The 26,724-nt window shown below is 47.8% G+C and overlaps 1 protein-coding gene across 2 annotated transcripts in view; it reads right to left on the bottom strand.

Annotated features, from left to right (window-relative positions):
- The window catches only part of LOC147683309 (nuclear body protein SP140-like protein), a 768,218-nt gene that overhangs the window by 368,640 nt on the left and 372,854 nt on the right, over positions 1 to 26,724 (bottom strand). For both annotated transcript variants that reach the window (XM_086943760.1, XM_086943761.1), the window contains exon 8: positions 5,196 to 5,264. In XM_086943760.1, the coding sequence (XP_086799886.1) occupies positions 5,196 to 5,264 (69 nt within the window). The remainder of the gene's footprint in view (positions 1 to 5,195; positions 5,265 to 26,724) is intronic.

Genomic DNA, 26,724 nt, shown 5'->3' with positions numbered 1-26,724 from the left:
CAACACATTTTTAAACACTCATATACTATAAAAACTACTAAACGCTAATAAAAATGACAAAACACTTTACATTTAATTTAAAAAAAACAAATATTAAAAAAACAATACTATACCGATATGTTGACATTATGATATTTTGACATTCAATATTATTTACTTAGATATTTTACTACACACTTAAAATTCGATACTTTTACCGTGATACACAAAAGATCGATATTTTTTACCATCGATATTTTTATATATCGATATAAAAAATTGGATATTTTGACTGTTCACCGTTCGGTCATGTGTTCGTGAAGCGGTGTCCCAAGGACGTGTCTGGCTGCAGCGTTCTGGATGGTTTGGAGTTTGTGTAGGAGAGTTCTGTCGATTCCGGCATATATGGCTTTGCTGTAGTCCAGTCTGCTTGGTTATGTGCGCATGGGTGACGGTCCTTCTGCAGTCGGGGGGATCCATTTGAAGGTCTTGCGGAGGATGTGCAGGCAGTTGAAGCTGGTGGAGGTGACGGTTTTGATCTTACGATTCATGGAGAGGGAGAAGTTGAGCTGCATGGTCCGAGGACGAGGATCTCGGTCTTCTCTGAGTTGAGCTTCAAACAGCTGTCTTTCATCCAGGCTGCCACGTTCTTCATTCCTTACTGGAAGCAGAGTCTGTCTGGTGTGTTTGAGATTCTTCGTGAGTGAGAGGATGAGCTGGGGATCGTCGGCATAGTATACAATGGTGAGCCCATGCTGTCTGACCATGGCGGCAAGGGGGGCTTTGTAGAAGTTGAAGAGCATGGGGCTGAGCGATGATCCATGGGGTACTCTGCAGATGATATCAGTGGGTTCGGAGAGGAAGGGAGGGAGTCTGATCCTTTGGGTTCTGCCGGAGAGAAAGGATCGTATCCAGTCGAGGGCGGCTCCTTGTATTCCCGCGTCGTGAAGTCTGGTTGCGAGCGTGCGATGGTAAACGGCTTCAGAGAGGTCTAGAATGATGAGGGCCGCATTGTGTCCTTGGTTGAGTAGCATGTGGATATCGTCAGTGACAGCGAGGAGGGCGGTCTCGGTGCTGTGGTTGCTGCAGAATCTGAACTGGGAGGCGTCTAGGATGGAGTTCTCTTCGATGAAGGTGATCAGCTAGGCGTTTACGAGTCTCTCAGTGACTTTGGCTGCGAAGGGGAGGAGAGAGATGGGCCAGTAGTTTTTCAGGTCTGTTGGGTCAGCCGTTGGCTTGGCAAGAGCATAACCGCTCCTGCCAAGCCATAGCAAACTCTGCTCTGCTTCTAGAAAGCGTGAGCAATAAAAATGCTCAAGCCTACCAGAAGCGGAGCAGAATTGCTTTTAGACAGAGGAACTGCATGTTCAGCAGGTCCCTCTGTCCAAAAGAAATTCTGCTCCCTCTGTATGTGGGGATCCATCAGGGACCACATGGGCCTTCAGGCTACCCCGCATTCCCCATTAATGACAAGTGGGTGCCACAACAAAGGCCTGCACCAGAGGATGGGGTACCCGGGCCACAATCAGCCTAGGCGAGGGGTTGCGCATCCCCCCTTCCATTATTATTATTTTTTTTTATTAAAATAAAGAGCCCGGGGGATAGGGTCCCTGGGACCAAAATCGACCCACTAAGGTGGGCAACTCAGCCTCTCTCCCTTTGAATAAAAAGAAAAGAAAATGTTGGGGCCTGGAGGGTAGGGTCCCTGGGGCAAAAACTGTCCAAGCAAAGGGAGGGCCCCCCTACCAGAATAAAGAAAAAATTGCAAAAAAATAAAATGACCAGCAAGTCACCTGAGGCCTGCACCCTTTCTCCACCACTCTACAAACACGCCTCCTGGTGCACTGCCAGTTGGGGAATCAAATCCCCTTTGGTCCAGAGGGTCTTGGGGGCCAAGAAGCCCTCCTGTTACCTCCAGTAAGTCTCAAACAGTGGGATTGCTGAGAGATCTTTGGAGGCCACGCCCCCTTTCTCCACCACTCTGCAAACGCGCCTCCTTGGGCACTACTGATTAGAAGATGAAGTCAGGTTGGATACTGAGGGTTCTTGGGGGCCAACAAGCCCTCCTGTTACCGCTAGTAAGTTCCCACACAGCCTGATTGCTGAGGGGATTTGGGGGCCACGCCCCCTTTCTCCACCACCCTGCAAAAAAGCCTCCTGGCGCATTGCTAGTTGTGGGATAAAGTCCCTTTGGCTCCAGAGGGTCCTTGGGTGCCAACCACCCCTCCTGTTAGCTCCAGTAAGTCCCACACACCATAATAGCTGAGGGGTTATCATAGGGCATGCCCCCTTTCTCCACCACTCGGCAAATGCATGCTGCTGGTTGGGGAATGAAGTCCTCTTGGTTCCAGAGAATCCTTGGGTGCCAACTACCCCTCCTGTTAGCTCCAGTAAGTCCCACACACCATAATAGCTGAGGGGTTATCATAGGGCATGCCCCCTTTCTCCACCACTCTGCAAATGCACGCTGCTGGTTGGGGAATGAAGTCCTCTTGGTTCCAGAGAGTCCTTGTTGGCCAACTACCCTTCCTGTTACCTCCAGTAAGTCCCACAGAACACGACTGCTGTAAGAACTTCGCAGGCCATGCCCCCTTTCTCTACCACTCTTCAAACACGCCTCGTGGCGCATTACTGCTTGGGGGATGAAGTCTCCTTGGCTGCTGAGGGACCTTGTGGGTCAAGAAGTCCTCTTGTTACCTCCAGTAAGTCCCTTGCAGTGGGATTCCTGAGAGCTGTTTCAAGCTACCGTCCCCTTTCTCCACCACTTGTCAAACTCGAATACAAGTTAAACAACCATAGCAATTGGCTTAAAAACCAAAGGTTACAGGAATGTTATAGTTAAGAAATAGAATTTTAAAAAACTTTAGAAATTCACTGAAAAAAACAAAGGTTACAGGGATGTTATAGTTAGCTTAGATTTCCCATTGTACAAAACCAGTGAAATTCAGCAGTTACAGTTACATGAGCCGATTATAATTTACGCCCCTGCAATGAACTGCTTATGACCTCACATATAGCATCACTGATGACATATATACTAAGCTACTACAAAAGTTTAATTAGTAAGGCCAGCTCCCGATACATGCGGGGAGTTGGCTGGTGCCTTGGGGCTCCCCTGTTCCCCCAACAAGTATATGGTGGGTGCCCTGGGTGGGCACCAGGGCACCCACCTTTAAGAAATGTGGGCCCGAGAGATGGGGTTCCAGGGGCCGATAGCGGCTTTGGGAGGGTGGCCACGTGGCCCCTTTCCCTTAATGTTTAGAAATGGCCCTGAAGATGGGATCCCCAAGGTCTAACAAGGCTCAGGGGCAAGTTTCCCCTCCACTTTATTGAAAATAAACAGCCCTGGGGGTTGGGGTTCCCGGAACCTAACAAGTCGTGGGAAGGGGGCCATGTGCCCCCCTTTAATTAATTAAAGGCTCGGGTTGTGGGGTTCCCAGGGCCTAATATGGCTGTGGGAGGGGGCCACGTAACCCCCTTCCCATTTAAAATACATAAGGCACTGGGAAATTGGGTCTCTGGGCCTAATGAGGCTCAGGGAGGCTAACCACAAGGGCCCCCTCTACATCAAAATATATACAGCCCTGGGGTAGGGGGTTGCCAGGGCCATATTAGGTTCGGGAAGGGGGAACATGCAGTTGGCTGCATGTGTGCCCACCCCTGCCGTGCACGGTGTGGGGTTGGATTTAGGTATGGTGATTAAATACTCCTTTACGTTAAAAAAAACTAAAACATTCACTGAAATAAACAAATGTTAAAATGACATTATAGTTAGGTGAAATGTTCAGTAACAACGTAATGTTTAAAACTCTAATTATCACAAGTAAATATAGCATGTGCTCTAAGGTAACTATAACTTGCGCCCTCTCCATGCACTGCTAATTACCATTCATATTACATCACTCATGACATCTTCTATGACATCATTGATAATAACACTACAACATTTACAGTGAAATAATCGATGAGAAAACTGCATGGCAGTAGTGCAAGTAACAAAGAAAAGATAAAAACTTGATTAATAAACATATCAACACAAAGCATTATACAATTCTAAACACAACTGACCCAATCCTCTAATAAACCCAACAACCTAAAAATAAGTAATACTATTTTAAATAACAATGATAAAAAAGAACAAAAATAAAAACAAAGTATTATACAAACATACCATAATTAAAAACATTATTAAAATTGACAATATTTTATACTTTAATTAAATATTTAAACAGTAAAAAACTATATATTTTCCTTCAATATTTTGGTATGCAATATGTTTGTAGTCACTAGATTTTGACAATATTATCGTCAAACACAGAAATTATTGCTTTCCCATTTTGTTCAGAACAGCCATCTCTGTCATCCAAGTTGTGCTGGACAGTATTAATTCCTTGGTATCAAATTCATGGCCAATCCATATGGACACAGAAATTGAGGAAATGGTAAAGTTTTGCAGGGAAATGGTGACACCCAAGCAATCTGTAGCCACTTAGATTGTACTTCAGATGGCCGTGCACATTGTGTATGTCCATGCTATGTCTAAGAAGATGGTCTTGGATGTGAAAGGGTCCAAAAATGGCTTAATAGTCAACAATATTTGTATTTGGTTCACTTTGAGCCATATGCAAGAATTTCTAAATACCTAATGACCTTAAATGCATTTTCGCTTCATACAATATTAGGATAAGTATAGTGCTTAAAAGACAACACAATGGCAGTGACTGATAACATATTATGGGTGTACTACTTCTTAAACGCCTCTATTAGAGAAGAGCACACTTTGAGCTAATATGGTGGGAGTAAGGGAGGAAAGTAACAACAGAGGAATTAAATAAAATAAAGACGGGAAAGTGTAAAAAAGTACCACTAGTGCAGATAAACTGAACAGTTGTGATACTTCAATCCCAATCAATACACAGGTATTAAAAACAGCAAGGGGATTGGAGTGTGCAAGGGCTCATTTGTGTAAATTGTGTGGAATAATGAAATAATGGCAAACTACAGTTTGATAGAAAGTACAGAGTCTGCAATTAATTGCCTTCTCCTTGTATTTGTACTACATCATCACAACGCAATTATTAAAGGATGGTCATTGAAGCATGTGAAAGTTAAATGGTACACATAATGCAACAGTAGAAACAAAGATTGGTAGGCTACACTGGTGCTGTATAATCTTAAGTCAATTAGCATGCACTCCAAAGGAAATGAAGGCTTACCTGCAGACAAGAAGTAACAGATGGTGGGGTCTGAGGAACACCTGGATTGTCTACCTGAGAATGAGCTATCTGCAAAAGGAGAAATAATTATCACACCTTTGAATTGAACCAGTGGATGTTAATAGAGGGTAAGTGAGGTGACAGCAACTAAATATTCAAATAGCTTTGATGGTACGTCTTTTAGGGGACTAATACCGGTCCCTTATACAACATCCCTACAATGTACAACTTACTGTAGAAAAAAATCTAACAATCTTATATGTGGAGCAGAAATTGATTGTGCTGCTCAATTAGCCATATACATTGCTGTGTTTATGGAGTGCAATTGTTTTACATGTACAGTGAATGCTCAGATAACAGTACATTATTAGACCATTTATAGTGGAGCGGACATCCACACAATCAAGTCTCTAAACTTCCATGAGTTGATTTATTGTTATGTTCTAGAACTTCAAGGGCTTGAATGACCACATTAAGAAAAGTAGCTATCCTTTGATATATGAAGTGACATGACCTGTTCTTGTAATTTAGCAAGAGCTGCATCTCCTGGGAATGAGTTGCCCCTTCTTGGGGCATTTGGGATAGGAATAGGTGCTCTATGCAGGGTTTACATATCATTGAACTTGTTGAGCGTATATGTGCCACCTCAACGTGCTAAATCCTTACTGGAGGTGGTCAAAACAGTTGTCTTAGTTCTCTCCCAGGGTACAGCTATCATATGGGAGACTTTAATGCTCCTTTGAAACCACATCTGGACTGCTACAGTTAGTGGGGAAAGAAAGGTTAGATCATTAGATGATGGGATGACCTCACTTGGACTGTGCGATGCCTGAAGAGTTTGGCACCCCCACTCTAAAAAATACACACACAACTCGGCTGTGCACAAAACACTCTTCCGCATAGATGTTTTACTCCTCCTGGCAACAAATATCCAGCATACGATAACTGTGAAATTCCTCCTACAAGGCACTTCCAATACCACCCCAGTTACAATCCAAATTGTTTTCCTACTGTTTAAGATCATCCGGTTTGGCACCCTAATGCTTTATGCCTTGTGGATGATCAATGCTCCAAGTACCTGCTGACAGAACTGGAAGACTACTTTGACTTAAACAAGGGGACAGTGACCTCAGCGGCTACCCTAACTTGGGATGTTACTATTACTGTGGTGGGCATTCCTAATTGTAGGGAACAAGACAAGCAGTGTCAAATTGTAGACCTAGAAACCAGAATTCTAGTACTAGAGACGTAAGGTTCGGAAAGTTAATCGGAAAAAGCCTGCTGTTAATTAGAGTTGGACAGGTTCTCCATGTGGAAACTCTGCTTGGAGGAGGCCAGGCAGTCCCGGATTGCCTCGACTCAGCAGATCTATGAATGGGATGGCAAAACCAGGGAGTTTCTTTATTGGCTACCTACCAGGGAAATGGCTTCCCAGGTGATCCCAGAGAATCTGGATAAGGAAGGCTGACATCTATGTAGGGGCAGCGGAGATCGCATCTACATTTGCAGTTTTCTACCAGACCCTCCTAGAGGAACTACCACTACCGTCACTAAATAGCTTAACCAGAGCCGAGCTAAACAAGCCTCTTAGAGTAGAAGAGTTGAAGAAGACCTGCAGGGAATGAACGCTGACAATACACCAGGACCAGACAGCTTTTCGCCTTGACAAGTATAGCAAATTTTAAGAGGTCCTTTATCCCAGTCTCTTAGATGTGTATAAAGAAGCAGTTGAAGAGCTTTCAATACCCTGGTATACGTATTGCCTTAGAACCTGCCCTGATGTGGAGCGTAAACCTTTTATGTATGGAGACTACAATGAAGAAAGATCTCATTAAATGGAACAGGCTCACACTGCATAGCCTCAGCAGGGCAGCCATTCTCAAGATGATCTTCCAGCCGGGCTTCATCTACATCGTGCAAAACTTCTCTCTGATCATCCCACACCAATGGTTAAAACAATTAGCAAGTAAACAACGAGGACTGGCCCACTGTGTTGGAGTGTTGGAATCTAGTTAGTATTCCATGTCACCTGTAAGCGTAGCTGTATCAGCTGGGCACAAGCAGTCTTTGTTTAAAAACCCCTCACACACCACCTGGTTGGTGTCATGCTTCATCATCGGGGTCCAGCCAGGCAGCCGAGTGCCACCTGGCTGTGCTTCAACGCCTGAATACAGCGGAGCGGGTGTCGTGCAATAGTGTGAAGTGAATGAGAAGTGAATGTTAAAATACACCTCTGGGAATCCTTGCCTGGTAATTTTATTTGTGGCGGCCCAGGGTGTTAATTAAGAACTATGTGTTGCAACTAGTAGTAAAAAAAATATGATTACTCAGTTGACTTGGTTACGGTCTACATGTTTCAGTCCCTGTAGAGTCTAGGCGGGACTTTCTTCAGGACCAGGGTGAGTGAGTGGCAAAAAGGAAATGGGTGCATCAATAAAGGTCCCTCATGGGACCTTTATTGATGCACCCATTTAGCTATCTATGATGCATCACTGCTATCTCTCTCCTCTCAGTACATCAGTAACACTTCTCTCACCAGTACCTGCCTCCCTCTGGTCGACAACAAACAGCTAACTGCGGCGCTAATATTGAGGTGTCTGTACACAGTAATCACTCTTTAGACAGGCCTGAAGTACCCCCCTGGTCGTCAAAGACATTAACTGTGGTGTTAGTATTGTGACATATGGACACAGTATACCCCTTTCTTGGCTGTAACACATGAGACCCTATTGACTCCCCTCGTTCCCTCAGTGTCATATTCAGGCATTCATTTTAAATGACCTTACTCCACATATTGACTCATTATACTCCAGCAGCGGCGCCCCACGTCTGCATGGCGTTGACACCACATCCAGCACTGAAGTGCCAGTATCGTGGTGTCTGCACACAAATACTCCACCACCCCTTTTTTTGCTGATACAATTGACTCTTCATGATTCCTCAGCCTTGTATTTTCAGGCTCCCCCTTTTTAACGTTTGTCTTTCTTTTTTCACCTTTGCCCATATTTACATGGGCCCATAGCATACTAGAACCAGCGCCGGCCTTACTAGCAAGGCGCGCCACGCCTAGTACTGCACATGCTCCGGGGACTACTGTCTACCGGCGCGCATGCCCACGACCTCCAGTAGCACTGCGCGATACCAACGCGCCTCCCCCAGCCTCCGGTGATGGCCGCTTCTTAAACCGGACGCTTCCCGCCGCCCCACACCAGCCGGGCCACGGAGGACCAAAGCTTGGTTTACCGCGGAGCACTCCACATTCACAAGTAAGGCCTCGCTTCTCTTTCAAACATCGCCGCCAGCACGGCGACAGAATAATTTTCGCCTCCATGGCGACAGACTTGCCTTCTCTTCACAACAGGGGCTTTGACCATTATTTCCCTCCCTTATCTCTAGATAGTGACAGGAGTGGCTCCCCCACTGTGCCCCGATTCTCTGGATCTTCCTAAGTAGCGATGTAAATATTGGCATTTTATTTTTGGCAATTTTTAATTGTTTGTGTGTCCCACCACATAACATTTATATATATGTCTGTCACTACGTAATTTTTAAATGTATGTGAGGCTCACTATAATAGCACATTTAAAAACGATTTTATTGCGCTCTAGAGCACTTGCTCCTACGCAGCCTGTACTCAACTCCTTAGTGGCGCTAAGGCTAGCTGCCATAGGTGACGGCACCACCATGGCTAAGACACTGGGGGCACCTAGGTTACTGAGAACACCCACCAGGCCACATAGCGCCACCGTATTAATCTACAGCACAGGCATGGTAGCACTCATAGCATACTGTGCTCTACCCACTGTCACTTGTTCTCTCTGATAGCAGCAACCACCTTGCACGCCATCATACACCTGTTGTAATATAGCGAACGCACGCTTGCAACAATTTTCTTAACGCACTGGTGTGCATTGTTTGTTCTTCCTTCCAACAGGATTTTTTCGCTTCCTTGAAGGTGCCTGTCATTCACAGACGCACCTTCCACCATCTCTTTTCCACACACCTTAGCGCGTGTGTAGGAGATCTAATCACGTGGCCTCCTTTTGGCCACTCACTCACCCTGGTCCTGAAGAAAGTCCCGCCTAGACTCTACAGGGACTGAAACATGTAGACCGTAACCAAGTCAACTGAGTAATCATAATTTTTTTACTACTAGTTGCAACACATAGTTCTTAATTAACACCCTGGGCCGCCACAAATAAAATTACCAGGCAAGGATTCCCAGAGGTGTATTTTAACATTCACTTCTCATTCACTTAACACTATTGCACGACACCCGCTCCGCTGTAGTCAGGCGTTGAAGCACAGCCAGGTGGCACTCGGCTGCCTGGCTGGACCTCGATGATGAAGCATGACACCAACCAGGTTGGTGTGTGAGGGTTTTTTAAACAAAGACTGCTTGTGCCCAGCTGATACAGCTACGCTTACAGGTGACATGGAATACTAACTAGATTCCAACACTCCAACACAGTGGGCCAGTCCTCGTTGTTTACTTGATTACACTTCAGGGGTAAGGACTCGCCCCTAACAAAACCCTTGCTCTCTATTTTGTTTATCCTACTCATTCAGCAGCGCACAGCTGCGAGAGCGTTGCTTTTTTAAGCGTTCTTCATTCAATTTTTAACACACTACCTTGCCAACCCGCTACAACATGTCAGAGAATCAAGGTCTGGGGTTCACCCTAGATGATGTCAACAATATCCTATCTAATCCCCCATTGATGGCGGATTTCAATATGGGCACCACCATTGCCCAGACTGCAGATTGGGAAAGCTTGAACGAAAAGAAAAGGAATCGCATCCGTACCACCCTTCATGGAATGATACTTACTGAATATTTGAGGAATAACACTGCGCCAAGGGGCCTGATAGTAACCAATGCACCCCGCATCTTCTTAGATGACCCCACCTTCAGAAGAGACTGGGCACAAATTGCATGGAGGTGCACTAGAGATTGGATGATCTTAATTATCCAAACAGCCAAGCGACTATCGGATGCCTTCTTAGTGGAGATCCAATCCACTGAGGCACACTTCAAAGCAACTCTCACATCCTTCAAAAAGCGACTGGATGAGACCAATAAAGAAATCAACGAATACAAAGAAACATTAACACAGAGCAAGATAAATAAATTTCAAAAGGACCTCAAAAAATTCTCCTATGCCAAGACGTATCCATACTCGGAGCCCGATTATAAACCATCTCAGAAAAACGACTCTTCTGGGGCATCATCAGATGAGGACTCATCAGGAAGCAGTACCTCCAGCACCAATAGCTACAAGAAAAAGCAGTACAGCAGAGGAAGAAACCCTAATTGGCAATCACCATGGAACCCTGCCGCATTGGGCCCTCAGGGCCATTTTCCAGGACAATATCCACCAATGCACCCGCCCTATGCATATGGATGGGGCATGCCCTACGGACCACCACCGCTTCAGCCTTTCAGAAATCACAATCAAAGATTCCCTTTTTTAGGAGGAGGCCAACGAAACAGAGGCAAGAGACGCAGAGGCAACCAAGTACACTGGGAAGACCAGAACGACGGGGCAATAACCAGGAGCAAAGCGAAAGACCAACAACCAGGCCCCAGCACGAAGTAAGCCTGGTCACCAACTTATCCAACCACGTGATTACCCCTGATGAGCAAGCAGTGTTAGAAAAAGGCCTGGGCTTTTTCCCAACAGCACGACTGGACAAATTCCAGTTACACTGCGAATTGGCCGCATTTTTTAGGAAATTGAAGCTCAAGGCCTTCTTCGAGAACACTACTTTTGAGACATCTAATGACGCTGAAGGAGACACCACCTTCAGAACAAAATCGACCTTCATGCCACCTCCGAGTGCAATTCCAGCAGAAATCTCTGTTTATGAGCAAGCGGTGTTCAAGGACATTGAGGAACTGAAAGAGGGCCACCCATTTCATAACATCAGCAACAAAGAGCGTAGCTCCCTCAATTCCCTCAGAGATAATGAAGCCATTGTCATCAAGCCTGCAGACAAGGGCGGAGGCACAGTAATATTGAATAAGGAGGACTACAGAAAAGAATGTAATAGGTTACTGAGCGATACCAAGAACTACAGAAGACTGACAGAGGATCCGAGCACCAAGCTAAGGGAAACCATTGCCAGCCTAGTCGGGGAAGCAGAATCAGCGGACCTCATAACAACACCCAGTGAAGCAAAATTCCTCACAACCACTGAGGGAAAAATTCCCTATTTTTACATTGTTCCAAAAACACACAAAAATCAGACCCCCCCTCCCGGCAGACCCATTGTCTCCGGAATTGGTTCCCTCCTAGAACCACTCTCACGCTACTGTGACTTTTTCTTACAGCCGATAGTGAAATCCACCCACACTTACCTACAAGACACCAAGGACCTCCTCAAACTCATGGACGGACTTAGTTATAACCCTGCCACCTCCTTGCTGGTCAGTCTAGATGTGGAAAGCCTTTACACTAGCTTACCACAGGACGACACCCTAACAGTACTAGAAATTGCCCTAGCCAATACTGCTTGGCCGTATCGCACTTCCCCCAAATTCATATGGGATTGTGCCAAATTAGCCCTCAAAGAAAACTTCTTTGAATTCGAAAACAGGTTGTACTTACAAACATATGGCACTTCCATGGGGAGTGTTTTTGCCCCTAGCATAGCAGGATTATATGTACACCATTTTGAATCTGTACATTTGTTCAATAACAACGAGCCGAAATTCCCGGAGATCCTGTTCTACAAGAGGTATATTGACGATATCCTCATGATTTGGGAGGGGAACACAAAATCACTATCCACCTTTTGCCAATGGCTCAACACCTGTGACCGCAACCTGAAATTCACCTACAACTTTAATGCAGAAAAAAACACTTTCTTGGACCTAGACATAGAGGCATCCAGAGGCCTACTCAAAAGCAAAACCCATTTCAAACCAACAGCTCGAAACTCATTGCTACATTTTTCCAGCTTTCACCCCCGACCACTGAGGGAAAATCTTCCCTACGGCCAATTTCTAAGACTCAGACATAACTGCAGCGAAACCGCGGATTTCAAAGAACAGGACAAGGACCTTAGTGTGAAGCTTAGACAACGAGGGTACCTGAAAAGAATCACAGAAAAGGCTCAAAAACGTGCTAGGAATCAAAATCGGGAGAGGTTGATCGAAACTGGTACCAGGGAAACAACATCCCTGCCCCTCACCTGTGTGACCAAATTTAACACCGTGGCCACCCAGGTATATAAAATCATACGAAAGCACTGGAACATCATAAACACTGGCAAATTACAATGGGACCCCCCCCCCCTGATCTCGCACAAAAAAGCCAGGTCCATAAAGGACGCTATCGTGTCAACAAGGCCTAGACTCCTACCGCCACCTAAACCTGCCATCACCAACATGTGGGGTCTTCCTAATGTCACAGGACACTATGCATGTGGCAACTGTAGTGTCTGCCACCTTACCCACACCACGAAAACCCTGTCCCTTGAACCAGGGAAACAGTGGGAATTGCGCAGTCACACCAACTGCAACAGCACACATGTGATCTATCGCATCACTTGCCCGTGCAACCTGTGGTACGTTGGCATGACAAGCAGGAAAATTAAGACCCGAATATGTGAGCACCGCAGCACCATCCGGTGTAAGAAAAACACTACAAGACTGGCCAACCACTTTCTGGAAATGGGCCATACCACAAATGACATGCAATGGGTTGTGATTGAGAGCGTTGATCCTAACACTCTCAACGTCCAAGAGGAGCAGCGTTGGGTTTACCGTCTATCCACCCATCTGAGTAGGTTGAATGATAATATCCCATGGAACAGTCTAAGTAACCACTAACCACCACTCACATAGTACTATATCAGTGGCTTCCACAAGAACTTTCATGCCCATGAAGGGGCACGAACTATGGCGAAAGTGTCCCTGTACTTCGACACAACACTCTGACACCACCCGCATGGGATCCTCATGGGACCTTTATTGATGCACCCATTTAGCTATCTATGATGCATCACTGCTATCTCTCTCCTCTCAGTACATCAGTAACACTTCTCTCAACAGTACCTGCCTCCCTCTGGTCGACAACAAACAGCTAACTGCGGCGCTAATATTGAGGTGTCTGTACACAGTAATCACTCTTTAGACAGGCCTGAAGTACCCCCCTGGTCGTCAAAGACATTAACTGTGGTGTTAGTATTGTGACATATGGACACAGTATACCCCTTTCTTGGCTGTAACACATGAGACCCTATTGACTCCCCTCGTTCCCTCAGTGTCATATTCAGGCATTCATTTTAAATGACCTTACTCCACATATTGGCTCATTATACTCCAGCAGTGGCGCCCCACATCTGCATGGTGCTGACACCACATCCAGCACTGCAGTGCCAGCATCGTGGTGTCTGCACACAAATACTCCACCACCCCTTTTTTTGCTGATACAATTGACTCTTCATGATTCCTCAGCCTTGTATTTTCAGGCTCCCCCTTTTTAACGTTTGTCTTTCTTTTTTCACCTACTAGAACCAGCGCCGGCCTTACTAGCAAGGCGCGCCATTCCTAGTACTGCACATGCTCCGGGGACTACTGTCTACCGGCGCGCATGCCCACGACCTCCAGTAGCACTGCGCATGCGCTATACCAACGCGCCTCCCCCAGCCTCCCGTGATGGCCGCTTCTTAAACCGGACGCTTCCCGCCGCCCCACACCAGCCGGGCCACGGAGGACCAAAGCTAGGTTTACCGCGGAGCACTCCACATTCACAAGTAAGGCCTCGCCTCTCTTTCAAACATCGCCGCCAGCACGGCGACAGCATAATTTTCGCCTCCATGGCGACAGACTTGCCTTCTCTTCACAACGGGGGCTTTGACCATTATTTCCCTCCCTTATCTCTAGATAGTGACAGGAGTGGCTCCCCCACTATGCCCCGATTCTCTGGATCTTCCTAATTAGCGATGTAATTATTGGCATTTTATTTTTGGCAATTTTTAATTGTTTGTGTGTCCCACCACATAACTTTTATATATATGTCTGTCACTACGTAATTTTTAAATGTATGTGAGGCTCACTATAATAGCACATTTAAAAATGATTTTATTGCGCTCTAGAGCACTTGCTCCTACGCAGCCTGTACTCAACTCCTTAGTGGCGCTAAGGCTAGCTGCCATAGGTGACGGCACCACCATGGCTAAGACACTGGGGGCACCTAGGTTACTGAGAACACCCACCAGGCCACATAGCGCCACCGTATTAATCTACAGCACAGGCATGGTAGCACTCACAGCATACTGTGCTCTACCCACTGTCACTTGTTCTCTCTGATAGCAGCAACCACCTTGCATGCCATCATACACCTGTTGTAATATAGCGAACGCACGCTTGCAACAATTTTCTTAACGCACTGGTGTGCATTGTTTGTTCTTCCTTCCAACAGGATTTTTTCGCTTCCTTGAAGGTGCCTGTCATTCACAGACGCACCTTCCACCATCTCTTTTCCACACACCTTAGCGCGTGTGTAGGAGATCTAAACACGTGGCCTCCTTTTGGCCACTCACTCACCCTGGTCCTGAAGAAAGTCCCGCCTAGACTCTACAGGGACTGAAACATGTAGACCGTAACCAAGTCAACTGAGTAATCATAATTTTTTTACTACTAGTTGCAACACATAGTTCTTAATTAACACCCTGGGCCGCCACAAATAAAATTACCAGGCAAGGATTCCCAGAGGTGTATTTTAACATTCACTTCACACTATTGCACGACACCAGCTCCGCTGTAGTCAGGCGTTGAAGCACAGCCAGGTGGCACTCGGCTGCCTGGCTGGACCCCGATGATGAAGCATGACACCAACCAGGTTGGTGTGTGAGGGGTTTTTAAACAAAGACTGCTTGTGCCCAGCTGATACAGCTACGCTTACAGGTGACATGGAATACTAACTAGATTCCAACACTCCAACACAGTGGGCCAGTCCTCGTTGTTTACTTGATTATACTTCAGGGGTAAGGACTCGCCCCTAACAAAACCCTTGCTCTCCATTTTGTTTATTAGCAACCATGATCCATACCTTTGTATGTGCGGGCCACCCCAGTGCACTACATTTGATAAGTGAAGGCAGTTGGTCTATGATGGAAGGATTGGTATGGCAGAGCTCTGAGTATTGGGCGACACAGTTACTGATAGTAAACGATTGGCTCAGTGGAGGGTGGGACAACCAGGCCTTCCAGTCTGAATGGTCACTATGGGCTTGGACAAAGTTCTGGAATTACTTTACGGTAACTCAAACCTCAAGGGTTCCCAGAAGTTACCAGCGTAGTTTTCCTGGTCTAGTGCTGCGCCTAAAAGGCATTGAGCAGAGACTGACGCATTAAACCACTTTGTGGCAGCAGAAATGGTGATCGCACACAACCCAATTTGCAGACTTTGGCAAGTGGGACCTTATCCAAATCACAAAACTGGGGAATGTTAGGCAGCCTTCACATATGAAATAATTTTAGGAGCTTCAAACAGAATTTAGCCTACACAAGTCCTAATTATATAAATATTTGTAACTCCGACATGGCATATTTGACACCAGGCCTTGTTGCTGGACCTCCCAGAATACAGCCCACTCGAGGTGAAAATCTTAAGGGGCCAACGGGCAAAGGGTGGGGTGGTGGGTTCGCTAATCTACCAGTCATTGGTCATTCATTTTCCAGATCTGTTTCTGGTTTTGAAGGCAAAATGGGAGGCATGGGTGAGACCAGAGGACAAAATGGATTGGTAGGAGGCTAGAATGGCTGTAAAGTCCTTTTCAAAAGACTCACGCCATACATGGTTATTTAGGTAAGGTACACTTATTGGAGATAATAAGATGAGAAGTCTCTCACTGGAAAGCCTGGGCCAATTGTCATTGTATGAAATCTGGACACCATGGTTCCACATACCAGATTCCATCCAACCTCATTGGCTAAACTAAATCACAACTCCACTGCACAAGCTGCAGATTTACATAAGCTTTACCTATGGTGATATAATTGAAAAGAATAAATATAATGAAATTGCATACTTGCAATTGTCAGCACTAGTGTGACAATTAGTAATCTTTGCACCATACAGGCTTCATCTTTAACATTTTCCAAGTCCTCATTTACTCCATTTCAATGTACATCTGGATCGCAGCTAGATTCTGAGGCACTATCATGACCATTACTTTCTTTAGGCCACAAACACTTTCACACCCAAACAACCTTGCACATACTCCACACATTCCCATCTGTCAGTTCCACTACCTGATGTCCCACTCTAATTATTTTAATGGAAATCCAAAACTTAGATTCCTCAGATCCAACCAACTTTCCTTTTTTTACAAGCACCCATTCACCAACCTTGAATTGTTGTATATGACACTTTTGTACACATTTCGACTCAACTTTGTCATTGGATCGCCATCTATCAGTCCCTCTCACCAAACCACCATATACTTTTGTCCTCATTTCCATCATTCACATCCGGTTTAAATTACACACTGCTTTTCTACCTCTGATTTTTTCAAATGCAGACATATCTACCAATGATCTGGGTGTGACCTTGCAATTCCATATTAAGTCTTTAAGGACTGATGACAATTTTTTTCCATCGGCAAGTGCCAACTGTAATAGTACACATGAGTGCGTATGTGATTAATACCATGTTTTTCCAAAACGTCTTTCATTTCCGAAGATCTCAACTGTAGACCAGTGTCTGTGGCCAAACACTTAGGAAAACCTTCCTTCTCAAACACTTACTTAAGAAAATGTATCCCTGCATGTGAATCAACCTGATGAACCAATTTAACCTCTGGCCATTGAGGTAGCTGATCAATAAGAACAATGGCAAAAACATGACTGCTAGATAAACACATGGGACCTGCAATGTCAAGAGAAACCCTTTCCCATAACCTGCCAGGTTTAAAAATTTGAGCTTTCTCATAGTTGATTCCCTTCTGCATGTTCTAACTAAAGGCACATTCAATACATGAACTAACTTTGGCGTCAATACATCTATCAATGGCAAGCCACCAAAACTCACTGCAAATTCTTCTTTTCATGCTACTCATGCCAAGATGGCCTTCTTGAGCCATGCCTAACACAAATTGTCTTAACTGTGAGGTACCACTAAATGTTCTCCACAAAACAAATGATCATCTAATTCTGATAACTGATTTGCAATGTAAAAATATGGTAACAAGTCTTTGTTCAAAAACCTCTTTTCCAGCCATTTTGACTTATTATATTGTATGACCTCCTGAATTTCCTCATCTTGGTTGAATGCATCCTTCCATTGATCTTGTTTAATGCAGCCACTCGACACCTCACAGATGGACACAACACTCTCCAAATCATCATCAATAATGCACATGTCCCCATCCTCCTTTACTGGTAACCTGGACAAACAATCCACTAGAATTTTTCTGGCACAAGGAATGTACTCAACATTGAAATGAAACTCTTACAATTTGTGTTGCTAGGCGTAGACTTTCCACAACCTTTGGTGGTAAATAACTCCACCAATGGACAACCTAACTTTAAATTGAGTACCATAGATATATCTTTCCTTTTCTAGACTGGAATACTTGAATTCTGCATCTCTTACTGGTCTTGAGGTGTACGCAATTGTGACCAACTTGCCCTCATGGTTTTGCATTAGAACAGCACCAATACCAACGCCAATACCAACATTACTGGCATCTGTATCATTAACCGAGTTGCACGGAGTGCCAAATGTTGCCAATGCAGGAGCTGAGGAAATTTCGTTCTTTTTTTAATATTCTTTTATCGAAATTTTCAAAATTTATAGAGTTTCTGCATGGTCTTGCTTAGTGTTACCAAAAACTAATATGTCATCTTGAAAAGACAGTGCATTCTTTACATCCTTGAATAACTTATGCATCTGCGGAGAGAGAAGCGCGACAGCAGGAAGAATACAGGGGTTTGCGAAAACGTCCAATATCTCTAAAGTGGGTGCATTTGATAGAATTATTTTTAACAGATGCGAATAAAACATCAGAGGATTCACAACCCCTGCTCATATTGAATGATCTGACTAATTAATCCACCCCCTAATATAGCAACTCTGTTGTTAATGGATGTCGTGTGGGTAGGGGGCGCATTCCCTCCCTCTCTCCGCTCCTTCCCTGCCCCTAGTGGGGATGATCCCCCATGGCTTCTTCCCTCTCACCATAATCAGATGTACTCATCGCTAGGTACCGTTTGCCCGTAAAATTTGAAAATTGTACAGCGGCAACTGTTTAGTTCTGTTTTGTTTTGGTTTTACAGGGGGTGGGATAGGGTAAGAGAGGCTACATTGAGTTTTAGCCCCTACACAAGCTAGTCATGTACTTGATGATGTATCGCGATAATGATAATGTACATGACTCAATGATATTTTGAATACTATGTGAGTATACACTGTACGCACTGTCAGGTCAATATGTTAAGATGTGATAGTACAACATGTATTGTGTAAAACTGATGTGAAACACTGCACATAAAACTTCACATGTGTCCTGATTATCCAAATTGTAAATCTGTGTTAGACCTGTCTGACTTTTTGGCGAAGTCCCTCCTAATTTTTATTTATTTTGTCCCCTTTTTGCCCCTCATACCCTTATTAATTTTTGTGTCTACTGACTTTTTATAGGTGTTGGCCAGGGGGATAGGTGTTCCCTCCCCCCTTATAGTTTTTTACCTCAGGTCCAGAGGCCTGTTCTGACAGGAAAGTTGGCACCACCTAAAATGGTGGCCACCAACTGCCCCAACTGTCACCAACAGAACCTGGCCATAGACCAACATAGGGCATTCCAGAACCTTCTGGTCCATTCTGGACCACTGAAGGGCAGCCTATATAAGGCGGAATGCGGGGCAGCCATTTTGTCTACCTGTGGAAGTCAGCTGGAGGACAGGTGGTAGCTAAGGGTGGGAAAGGGTTAGACTTAGGGTTGACCTCCTGAACTGGGAAGCTGCCTATTTGGTCCAACCCCCAACTCCCCTTTTGGTTATTTGTCCTGGCCCCGCTGTGGGAAGCTACTGGAGACCCTGGGCGCCTAGCTAGCCCCTTGTCTAAAATTGTACAGGGACAGCTTCAGGAGAAGGAGACTGCAGCGCTGCGGTGTGCAGTCCTCTGCCCAGCATAGGGAGTCCAGAGACTGGTAAATGGTTCTAGACTGACCCCTACTTTGTAAATCCCTGGAGAAGATTGAAAAGAAGGACTCTCCTACGGAGAAGGGCTGATCCTGGTGCCCTCCCCTTGTTCTGCTTGTACCCCAGTGCTGCCTATCTGCTGAGATCGCGCCCCCCCTGGTGCCAAACCCCTACCTGCGACCACCAGGGCTGGAGAAGCGGGGACCGCAGGACCACGAGTCGCTCTACACCTGGGTCGGTGTGGAAACGCTGAGGGAGCCGGACCGGTTGTTTAGTTGGCCGTGCTGTCCCTTCATCTGGGCGAGTGAGCGACGCGCTTGTGGAGCTGTGCCAAGGGCTGAGGTGAGGAGCGGAGCCAGGGAAGTCTTCGGCGGCGTGGGGAGTGAGCCGGGAGGAGAGAACAGCATCGGAAGTGCAGCGCGACCTCCAGCGGCAAGACGCTGATCTTTCGCGCATGCTCTGTGGCGCCGCCGGGCTCCGTGAGGTGGAGCCGGATCGAGGAAGGCGGGAGCAACTGCGGAGGAGCGAGAAGCATTGCGCATGCCCCCCGTGATCAGCGCGTCTCCGGCGAGGGAGTTTGAGGCTTTCTTTTCCCCCCTTCGCTCAGGCGCTTCAGAAAGGAGCCAGCGCGAGCGGAAAGGGGGCCTTCCTGTGTGCGCTCCACTGATTCTCTGCCCCAGTGACGAGGAGGCGAGTGCGCTTCATTATTCCCCCCGCCCCAGCACTAAAAAGGCAGCTGGCTCGGCAGGAGGGTTTGAAGTGAGGCCGGTGGGACCTCGAAGGAGCCGTAACTGACAGTAAGGAGGTCATCTGGAGGGGGAAGGTGGCACTAGAGCCTGTGATCATCTGGTAATCCGTTAAGGGTTGTTGTTCCTCTCAACTACTACAATTTATAAAGTGGTGGGAAGCCTGAGGAAACCCTCCTTGACTCTGGAGATTAGTTAACTGCACTATCAATGTTAAATTAACCTGATATCTCTGAAAGTGCCTGCTGGAGAGGGAAAGGGTGCATGTCCTCTTAGTGAGTTGAGGTTCAACTGTGGCAGAGGGGATTGTACCTACAAATCTGGAATACTAGAGCCTGTTCTAAAGTAAAGGGCTGGTATTATCTCGTTGAGGAGTCATAGGAAGCTATAATTTAACAGATTAAATAAGCGCAGTGTTTGATGAGGTAAACTGTTAACCCTGCTGAATGTGGATTTGTTATAATTGAAAGGGTCATTATTGATTAATTGGAAAGTGTAATGCATCTTAGAAACTCTATTGATAAATTGTTTAGTAGCTCCTAAAGTAATTATTGATTCTAAGGTACAGGTTCTCCAAATGCAAAAGTGTGATAAGATTTCAGAAGTACAGTGACAGTTAGTAATGTAGAAAAAGTGATTATCTGCTAATGATTTAAAACGTGTAATTGCTAACCCTGAAAGTGATCTAAACTGATTTGAATTATTTATATGTGAGTTACTGTCTTGACAACACAGAGCACATTATTTTTATATAAAGCAGCACGTATTTTCATATAATTTTGGTGTAGTGTTTTTCTTTTTGAGTGCTATTGCGTGGAATTACTTTTGGGTGGACTGCAACCTTTACACTGTGCCTCTAAATGTTAGTCTTGCCCTAGGCCAGGCTACCTAAATTCCAACATATTGGTTAACATATGAACTCTTTCTTTTTCTCCCCCCCCTCCTTCTTCTGGGTGGACTTCCTTGATTACGCTAGAAAGGCTTTAGAGGGTTGGGTCAAGGGCAGTGAGGTAAAGGATTATGAGGGGCTGTACGATCTGTTTTTGAGAGAACACCTCCTCGAGAAATGTTTTCCCGAGCTGCGCCAACACCTGGTAGACAGCAAGCTGACCAATCCCCGGAAGCTTGCAGAGGAGGCGGACATCTGGACAAGTACCCGGGTGTCCACCAAGGGGACTGGAGGGGAATCTCAAAAAGCCGGACAGGGCGCCCCCCAGAAGAAGGAGGGGGGGGAGAAAAAGAAAGAGTTCTCTAAAGGTCCCCAAAATAACTTCCAAGGGAAGGGAGCAGGTTTCACCCCTAGGGCAAACCCGCCCCGGAACCCTCATCCTGGCCAGAGCCAGCAGCCCAGGGTTCTCCACTGTTTTGAATGCGGTGGCGTTGGACATTATAAGGGAGATGTCAGATGCCCAAAGAGACCACCCCCTCCCACCGGAGGAAAGTCACCGGGAGTAGCTAGTGTAGCGCTCGGGGAGGAGTTGCCCTTAGATAAGGGGGGTGAGTGGGCGGGTGTCACCTTAGTGTCCCTGGGAGAGCGGGAGATGGTGCCAAAGATCCAGGTGCCCCCAAATACTACAAAGTATGGGCAATGGGTTACCATCAATGGCCAGAGAGGGGAGGCTCTGAGGGATACAGGAGCCAGCATGACTATGGTGAGAAGTCAGCTGGTGTCCCCAGAGCAGGTTGTTCCCAATGTACTCCACCCCGCCGCGATGGCTGACGGCAGAATGGGCCACTATCCAGTGGCTGAGGTTCCCTTTGAGTGGGAGGGGGTTGCAGGTTCACTTCGAGTTGCCGTAAGCCCTGCCGTGCCAGTCGATTGTCTGTTGGGGAATGACATGGAACACAATACTTGGAGAGAGGTGGAATACCGGACGCATTCTGCGATGCTGGGTACACCTGATTGGGCCTGTGTCAGCACACGGTCTGCGACTGCCCGGAGAGGGAGTTCGCCTGGGTTGGAGCCTGGAACAATGGCCCAACCCGCTGCTAAGAAGGGACAGACCCGGAGACAGAGAAAGCCTGCTCCGGCTTCCACATCCCATGAGACAGATCGGCCACCTGCGGTGGTGGACCAGGAGTCCGTGGAGGGGGAAGTAGACTCTCTGGAGGATTTGCCCATCCCTGCGGAGTGGCATGTGGAGGGAGGTCCTACCAGAGAGGAATTCTGTAAGGGGCAGAGGGAGTGCCCCACCCTTGAGGGACTGAGGCGACAGGCTGAAGCCCAAGCAGCAGGTGATGTTACGGGACATTACCATATTTACTGGGAGGATGGACTCCTCTACAGTGAACCCAAGGTACCCTCGCCTGGTTCATCGAGGGCCTTGGTAGTCCCGCAACAGTACCGAGCCTTTCTTTTGGAACTGGCTCATGCCATACCCCTGGCAGGACACTTAGGCCAGGACAAGACCTTTGCACGGCTTGTTCTCCACTTTTACTGGCCTCAGATGAAAGCGGCGTCCAACACATACTGTAGGACTTGTGTAACCTGCCAGGCCAGTGGGAAAACAGGGGTGAAGCTAAAAGCTCCCCTGGAACCACTTCCAGTCGTTAGCACCCCCTTTGAGAGGGTGGGCATCGACATTGTAGGGCCTTTGGATCCACCAACAGCAGCTGGTCACAGGTTTATCCTGGTACTGGTGGATCATGCCACACGGTACCCAGAGGCAATACCTCTGAGGACAGTCACTGCACCTGTAGTGGCAAGAGCCCTAATGGGAATCTTTACCCGAGTGGGATTTCCCAAGGAAGTTGTGTCCGACAGGGGGACCAACTTCCTGTCAGCTTACATGCGGGCAATGTGGAAGGAGTGTGGAGTGACCTACCGGTTCACCACTCCTTATCACCCCCAGTCAAATGGACTGGTTGAGAGGTTCAATAAGACCTTGAAGGGCATGATCAGAAGTCTGCCCGAGAGCCTGCGGAGGAAATGGGATGTCCTCCTACCCTGTTTACTCTTTTCCTACAGGGAAGTGCCCCAGAAGGGAGTGGGCTTCAGCCCCTTTGAGCTTCTGTATGGGCACCCTGTACGCGGTCCTCTCAGCCTGGTGAAGGATGGTTGGGAGAAATCTCCCAGGAAACCCCCCCAGGATGTGGTGAGCTACATGCTGGCCTTCAGGAGCCAAATGGCGAAGTTGTGGAAGCAAGCTTCTGACAACTTGGAGGCCAGCCAGGCAGTCATGAAGGAGTGGTACGACCACAACGCTCACCCGGTGGAACTGGAGCCTGGACAGAAAGTGTGGGTGATGGAACCTGGAGAGCTTAGCGCCCTCCAGGATCGCTGGACAGGCCCCTTTGAGGTGTTGGAAAAGAAGGGTAAGGCCACATACCTGGTGGACCTTAAGACCCCTCGACAGCCCCTACGGGTGCTACACGCCAACAGACTCAAGCCCCACCATGAGAGGCCCGAAGTCATGCTGATGATGGTGACTGACGGGGGAGAGGAAGCGGAAAGCGAACCTCTCCCAGATCTCTTTTCGTCCCAAGAGAAGGATGGGTCAGTGGAGGGAGTGAATCTCTCTCCTACTCTCACTCCTGAGCAACGGGAGGACTGCCGCCAGATACTGGAGCAGTACTCTTCGTTGTTCTCCCTTGTCCCGGGAAGGACCCACCTGTGTACCCATGATGTGGACACAGGAGACAGCCCACCAGTGAAGTCCAAGACCTACCGGCTGTCTGACAAGGTGAAGGCTAGCATACATGGAGAAGTTGCCAAGATGCTAGAGCTGGGAGTAATTGAACCTTCCAACAGCCCTTGGTCCAGTCCGGTGGTGCTCGTGCCAAAAGCCGCACCACCAGGCACCACACCTGAACTGAGGTTCTGTGTGGATTACCGAGGACTGAATTCAGTGACAAGGACTGATGCTCATCCGATCCCTAGGGCGGATGAATTGATTGACCGGCTAGGAGCTGCCCAATATCTGAGTACCTTTGACCTCACTTCAGGGTACTGGCAGATCTCCTTGACAGATGGAGCAAGGGAAAGGTCAGCCTTCTCCACGCCTGAGGGACACTACCAGTTCTGTGTGATGCCCTTTGGGCTCAAGAACGCCCCTGCCACATTTCAGCGGCTGGTGAACCAGGTCCTCTCTGGAATGGAGAGTTTCTCTGCTGCTTACTTGGATGACATTGCTGTCTTCAGTAGCAGTTGGGAGGACCATCTGCAGCATTTGCAGGCCGTTCTCCAGGCCCTGAGACAAGCTGGATTGACCATCAAAGCCAGCAAATGCCAGATTGGGCAGGGGTCGGTTGTGTACCTTGGACACTTGGTGGGTAGGGGGACTGTGCAGCCCCTGCAGGCGAAGATTGAGGCAATCATGGCCTGGGAACCCCCCAAGACACAGACTGAGGTCCGAGCTTTCCTGGGCCTCACAGGTTACTACCGTCGCTTTGTGAAGGGGTATGGCACTATTGTAGCGCCCCTCACAGAGCTCACCTCCAAGAAACAACCTCGACGGGTAGTTTGGACAAAGGCTTGTCAGCAAGCCTTTGAAAAGTTGAAACAGGCAATGTGTGCGGCACCGGTCCTGAGGGCCCCAGACTTCTCCAAGGAGTTCATTGTCCAAACGGATGCATCAGAGCATGGCATTGGGGCAGTGTTATCGCAACTCAACGAAGAGGGCCTGGATTAACCTGTAGTCTTCTTATCCAGGAGGCTGCTTCCCCGGGAACAGAAGTGGAGTGCCATTGAGAGGGAAGCTTTTGCGGTGGTGTGGGCTCTGAAGAAGCTGCGGCCATACCTCTTTGGCTCGCACTTCCTGGTTCAGACCGACCACCGACCCCTTCGTTGGCTGATGCAAATGAAGGGGGAAAATCCCAAGTTGTTGAGGTGGTCCATCTCCCTACAGGGAATGGACTTCCGGGTGGAACATCGGCCTGGAGTGGACCACGCCAATGCAGACGGTCTCTCCAGGTATTTCCGCCTTAGTGATGAGGACTCCCAAGGGGTTGGGTAGTTCTCCCCACTTTCAGCTGGGGGGGACGCGTGTTAGACCTGTCTGACTTTTTGGCGAAGTCCCTCCTAATTTTTATTTATTTTGTCCCCTTTTTGCCCCTCATACCCTTATTAATTTTTGTGTCTACTGACTTTTTATAGGTGTTGGCCAGGGGGATAGGTGTTCCCTCCCCCCTTATAGTTTTTTACCTCAGGTCCAGAGGCCTGTTCTGACAGGAAAGTTGGCACCACCTAAAATGGTGGCCACCAACTGCCCCAACTGTCACCAACAGAACCTGGCCATAGACCAACATAGGGCATTCCAGAACCTTCTGGTCCATTCTGGACCACTGAAGGGCAGCCTATATAAGGCGGAATGCGGGGCAGCCATTTTGTCTACCTGTGGAAGTCAGCTGGAGGACAGGTGGTAGCTAAGGGTGGGAAAGGGTTAGACTTAGGGTTGACCTCCTGAACTGGGAAGCTGCCTATTTGGTCCAACCCCCAACTCCCCTTTTGGTTATTTGTCCTGGCCCCGCTGTGGGAAGCTACTGGAGACCCTGGGCGCCTAGCTAGCCCCTTGTCTAAAATTGTACAGGGACAGCTTCAGGAGAAGGAGACTGCAGCGCTGCGGTGTGCAGTCCTCTGCCCAGCATAGGGAGTCCAGAGACTGGTAAATGGTTCTAGACTGACCCCTACTTTGTAAATCCCTGGAGAAGATTGAAAAGAAGGACTCTCCTACGGAGAAGGGCTGATCCTGGTGCCCTCCCCTTGTTCTGCTTGTACCCCAGTGCTGCCTATCTGCTGAGATCGCGCCCCCCCTGGTGCCAAACCCCTACCTGCGACCACCAGGGCTGGAGAAGCGGGGACCGCAGGACCACGAGTCGCTCTACACCTGGGTCGGTGTGGAAACGCTGAGGGAGCCGGACCGGTTGTTTAGTTGGCCGTGCTGTCCCTTCATCTGGGCGAGTGAGCGACGCGCTTGTGGAGCTGTGCCAAGGGCTGAGGTGAGGAGCGGAGCCAGGGAAGTCTTCGGCGGCGTGGGGAGTGAGCCGGGAGGAGAGAACAGCATCGGAAGTGCAGCGCGACCTCCAGCGGCAAGACGCTGATCTTTCGCGCATGCTCTGTGGCGCCGCCGGGCTCCGTGAGGTGGAGCCGGATCGAGGAAGGCGGGAGCAACTGCGGAGGAGCGAGAAGCATTGCGCATGCCCCCCGTGATCAGCGCGTCTCCGGCGAGGGAGTTTGAGGCTTTCTTTTCCCCCCTTCGCTCAGGCGCTTCAGAAAGGAGCCAGCGCGAGCGGAAAGGGGGCCTTCCTGTGTGCGCTCCACTGATTCTCTGCCCCAGTGACGAGGAGGCGAGTGCGCTTCATTATTCCCCCCGCCCCAGCACTAAAAAGGCAGCTGGCTCGGCAGGAGGGTTTGAAGTGAGGCCGGTGGGACCTCGAAGGAGCCGTAACTGACAGTAAGGAGGTCATCTGGAGGGGGAAGGTGGCACTAGAGCCTGTGATCATCTGGTAATCCGTTAAGGGTTGTTGTTCCTCTCAACTACTACAATTTATAAAGTGGTGGGAAGCCTGAGGAAACCCTCCTTGACTCTGGAGATTAGTTAACTGCACTATCAATGTTAAATTAACCTGATATCTCTGAAAGTGCCTGCTGGAGAGGGAAAGGGTGCATGTCCTCTTAGTGAGTTGAGGTTC

The sequence above is a fragment of the Lissotriton vulgaris genome, chromosome 11 (genome assembly GCF_964263255.1).
Source record: "Lissotriton vulgaris chromosome 11, aLisVul1.2, whole genome shotgun sequence".
NCBI classification, from domain to species: domain Eukaryota; kingdom Metazoa; phylum Chordata; class Amphibia; order Caudata; family Salamandridae; genus Lissotriton; species Lissotriton vulgaris.
The sequence above is the reverse complement of the archived record's forward strand: the minus strand, read 5'-3'. Positions and strand labels throughout refer to the sequence as shown.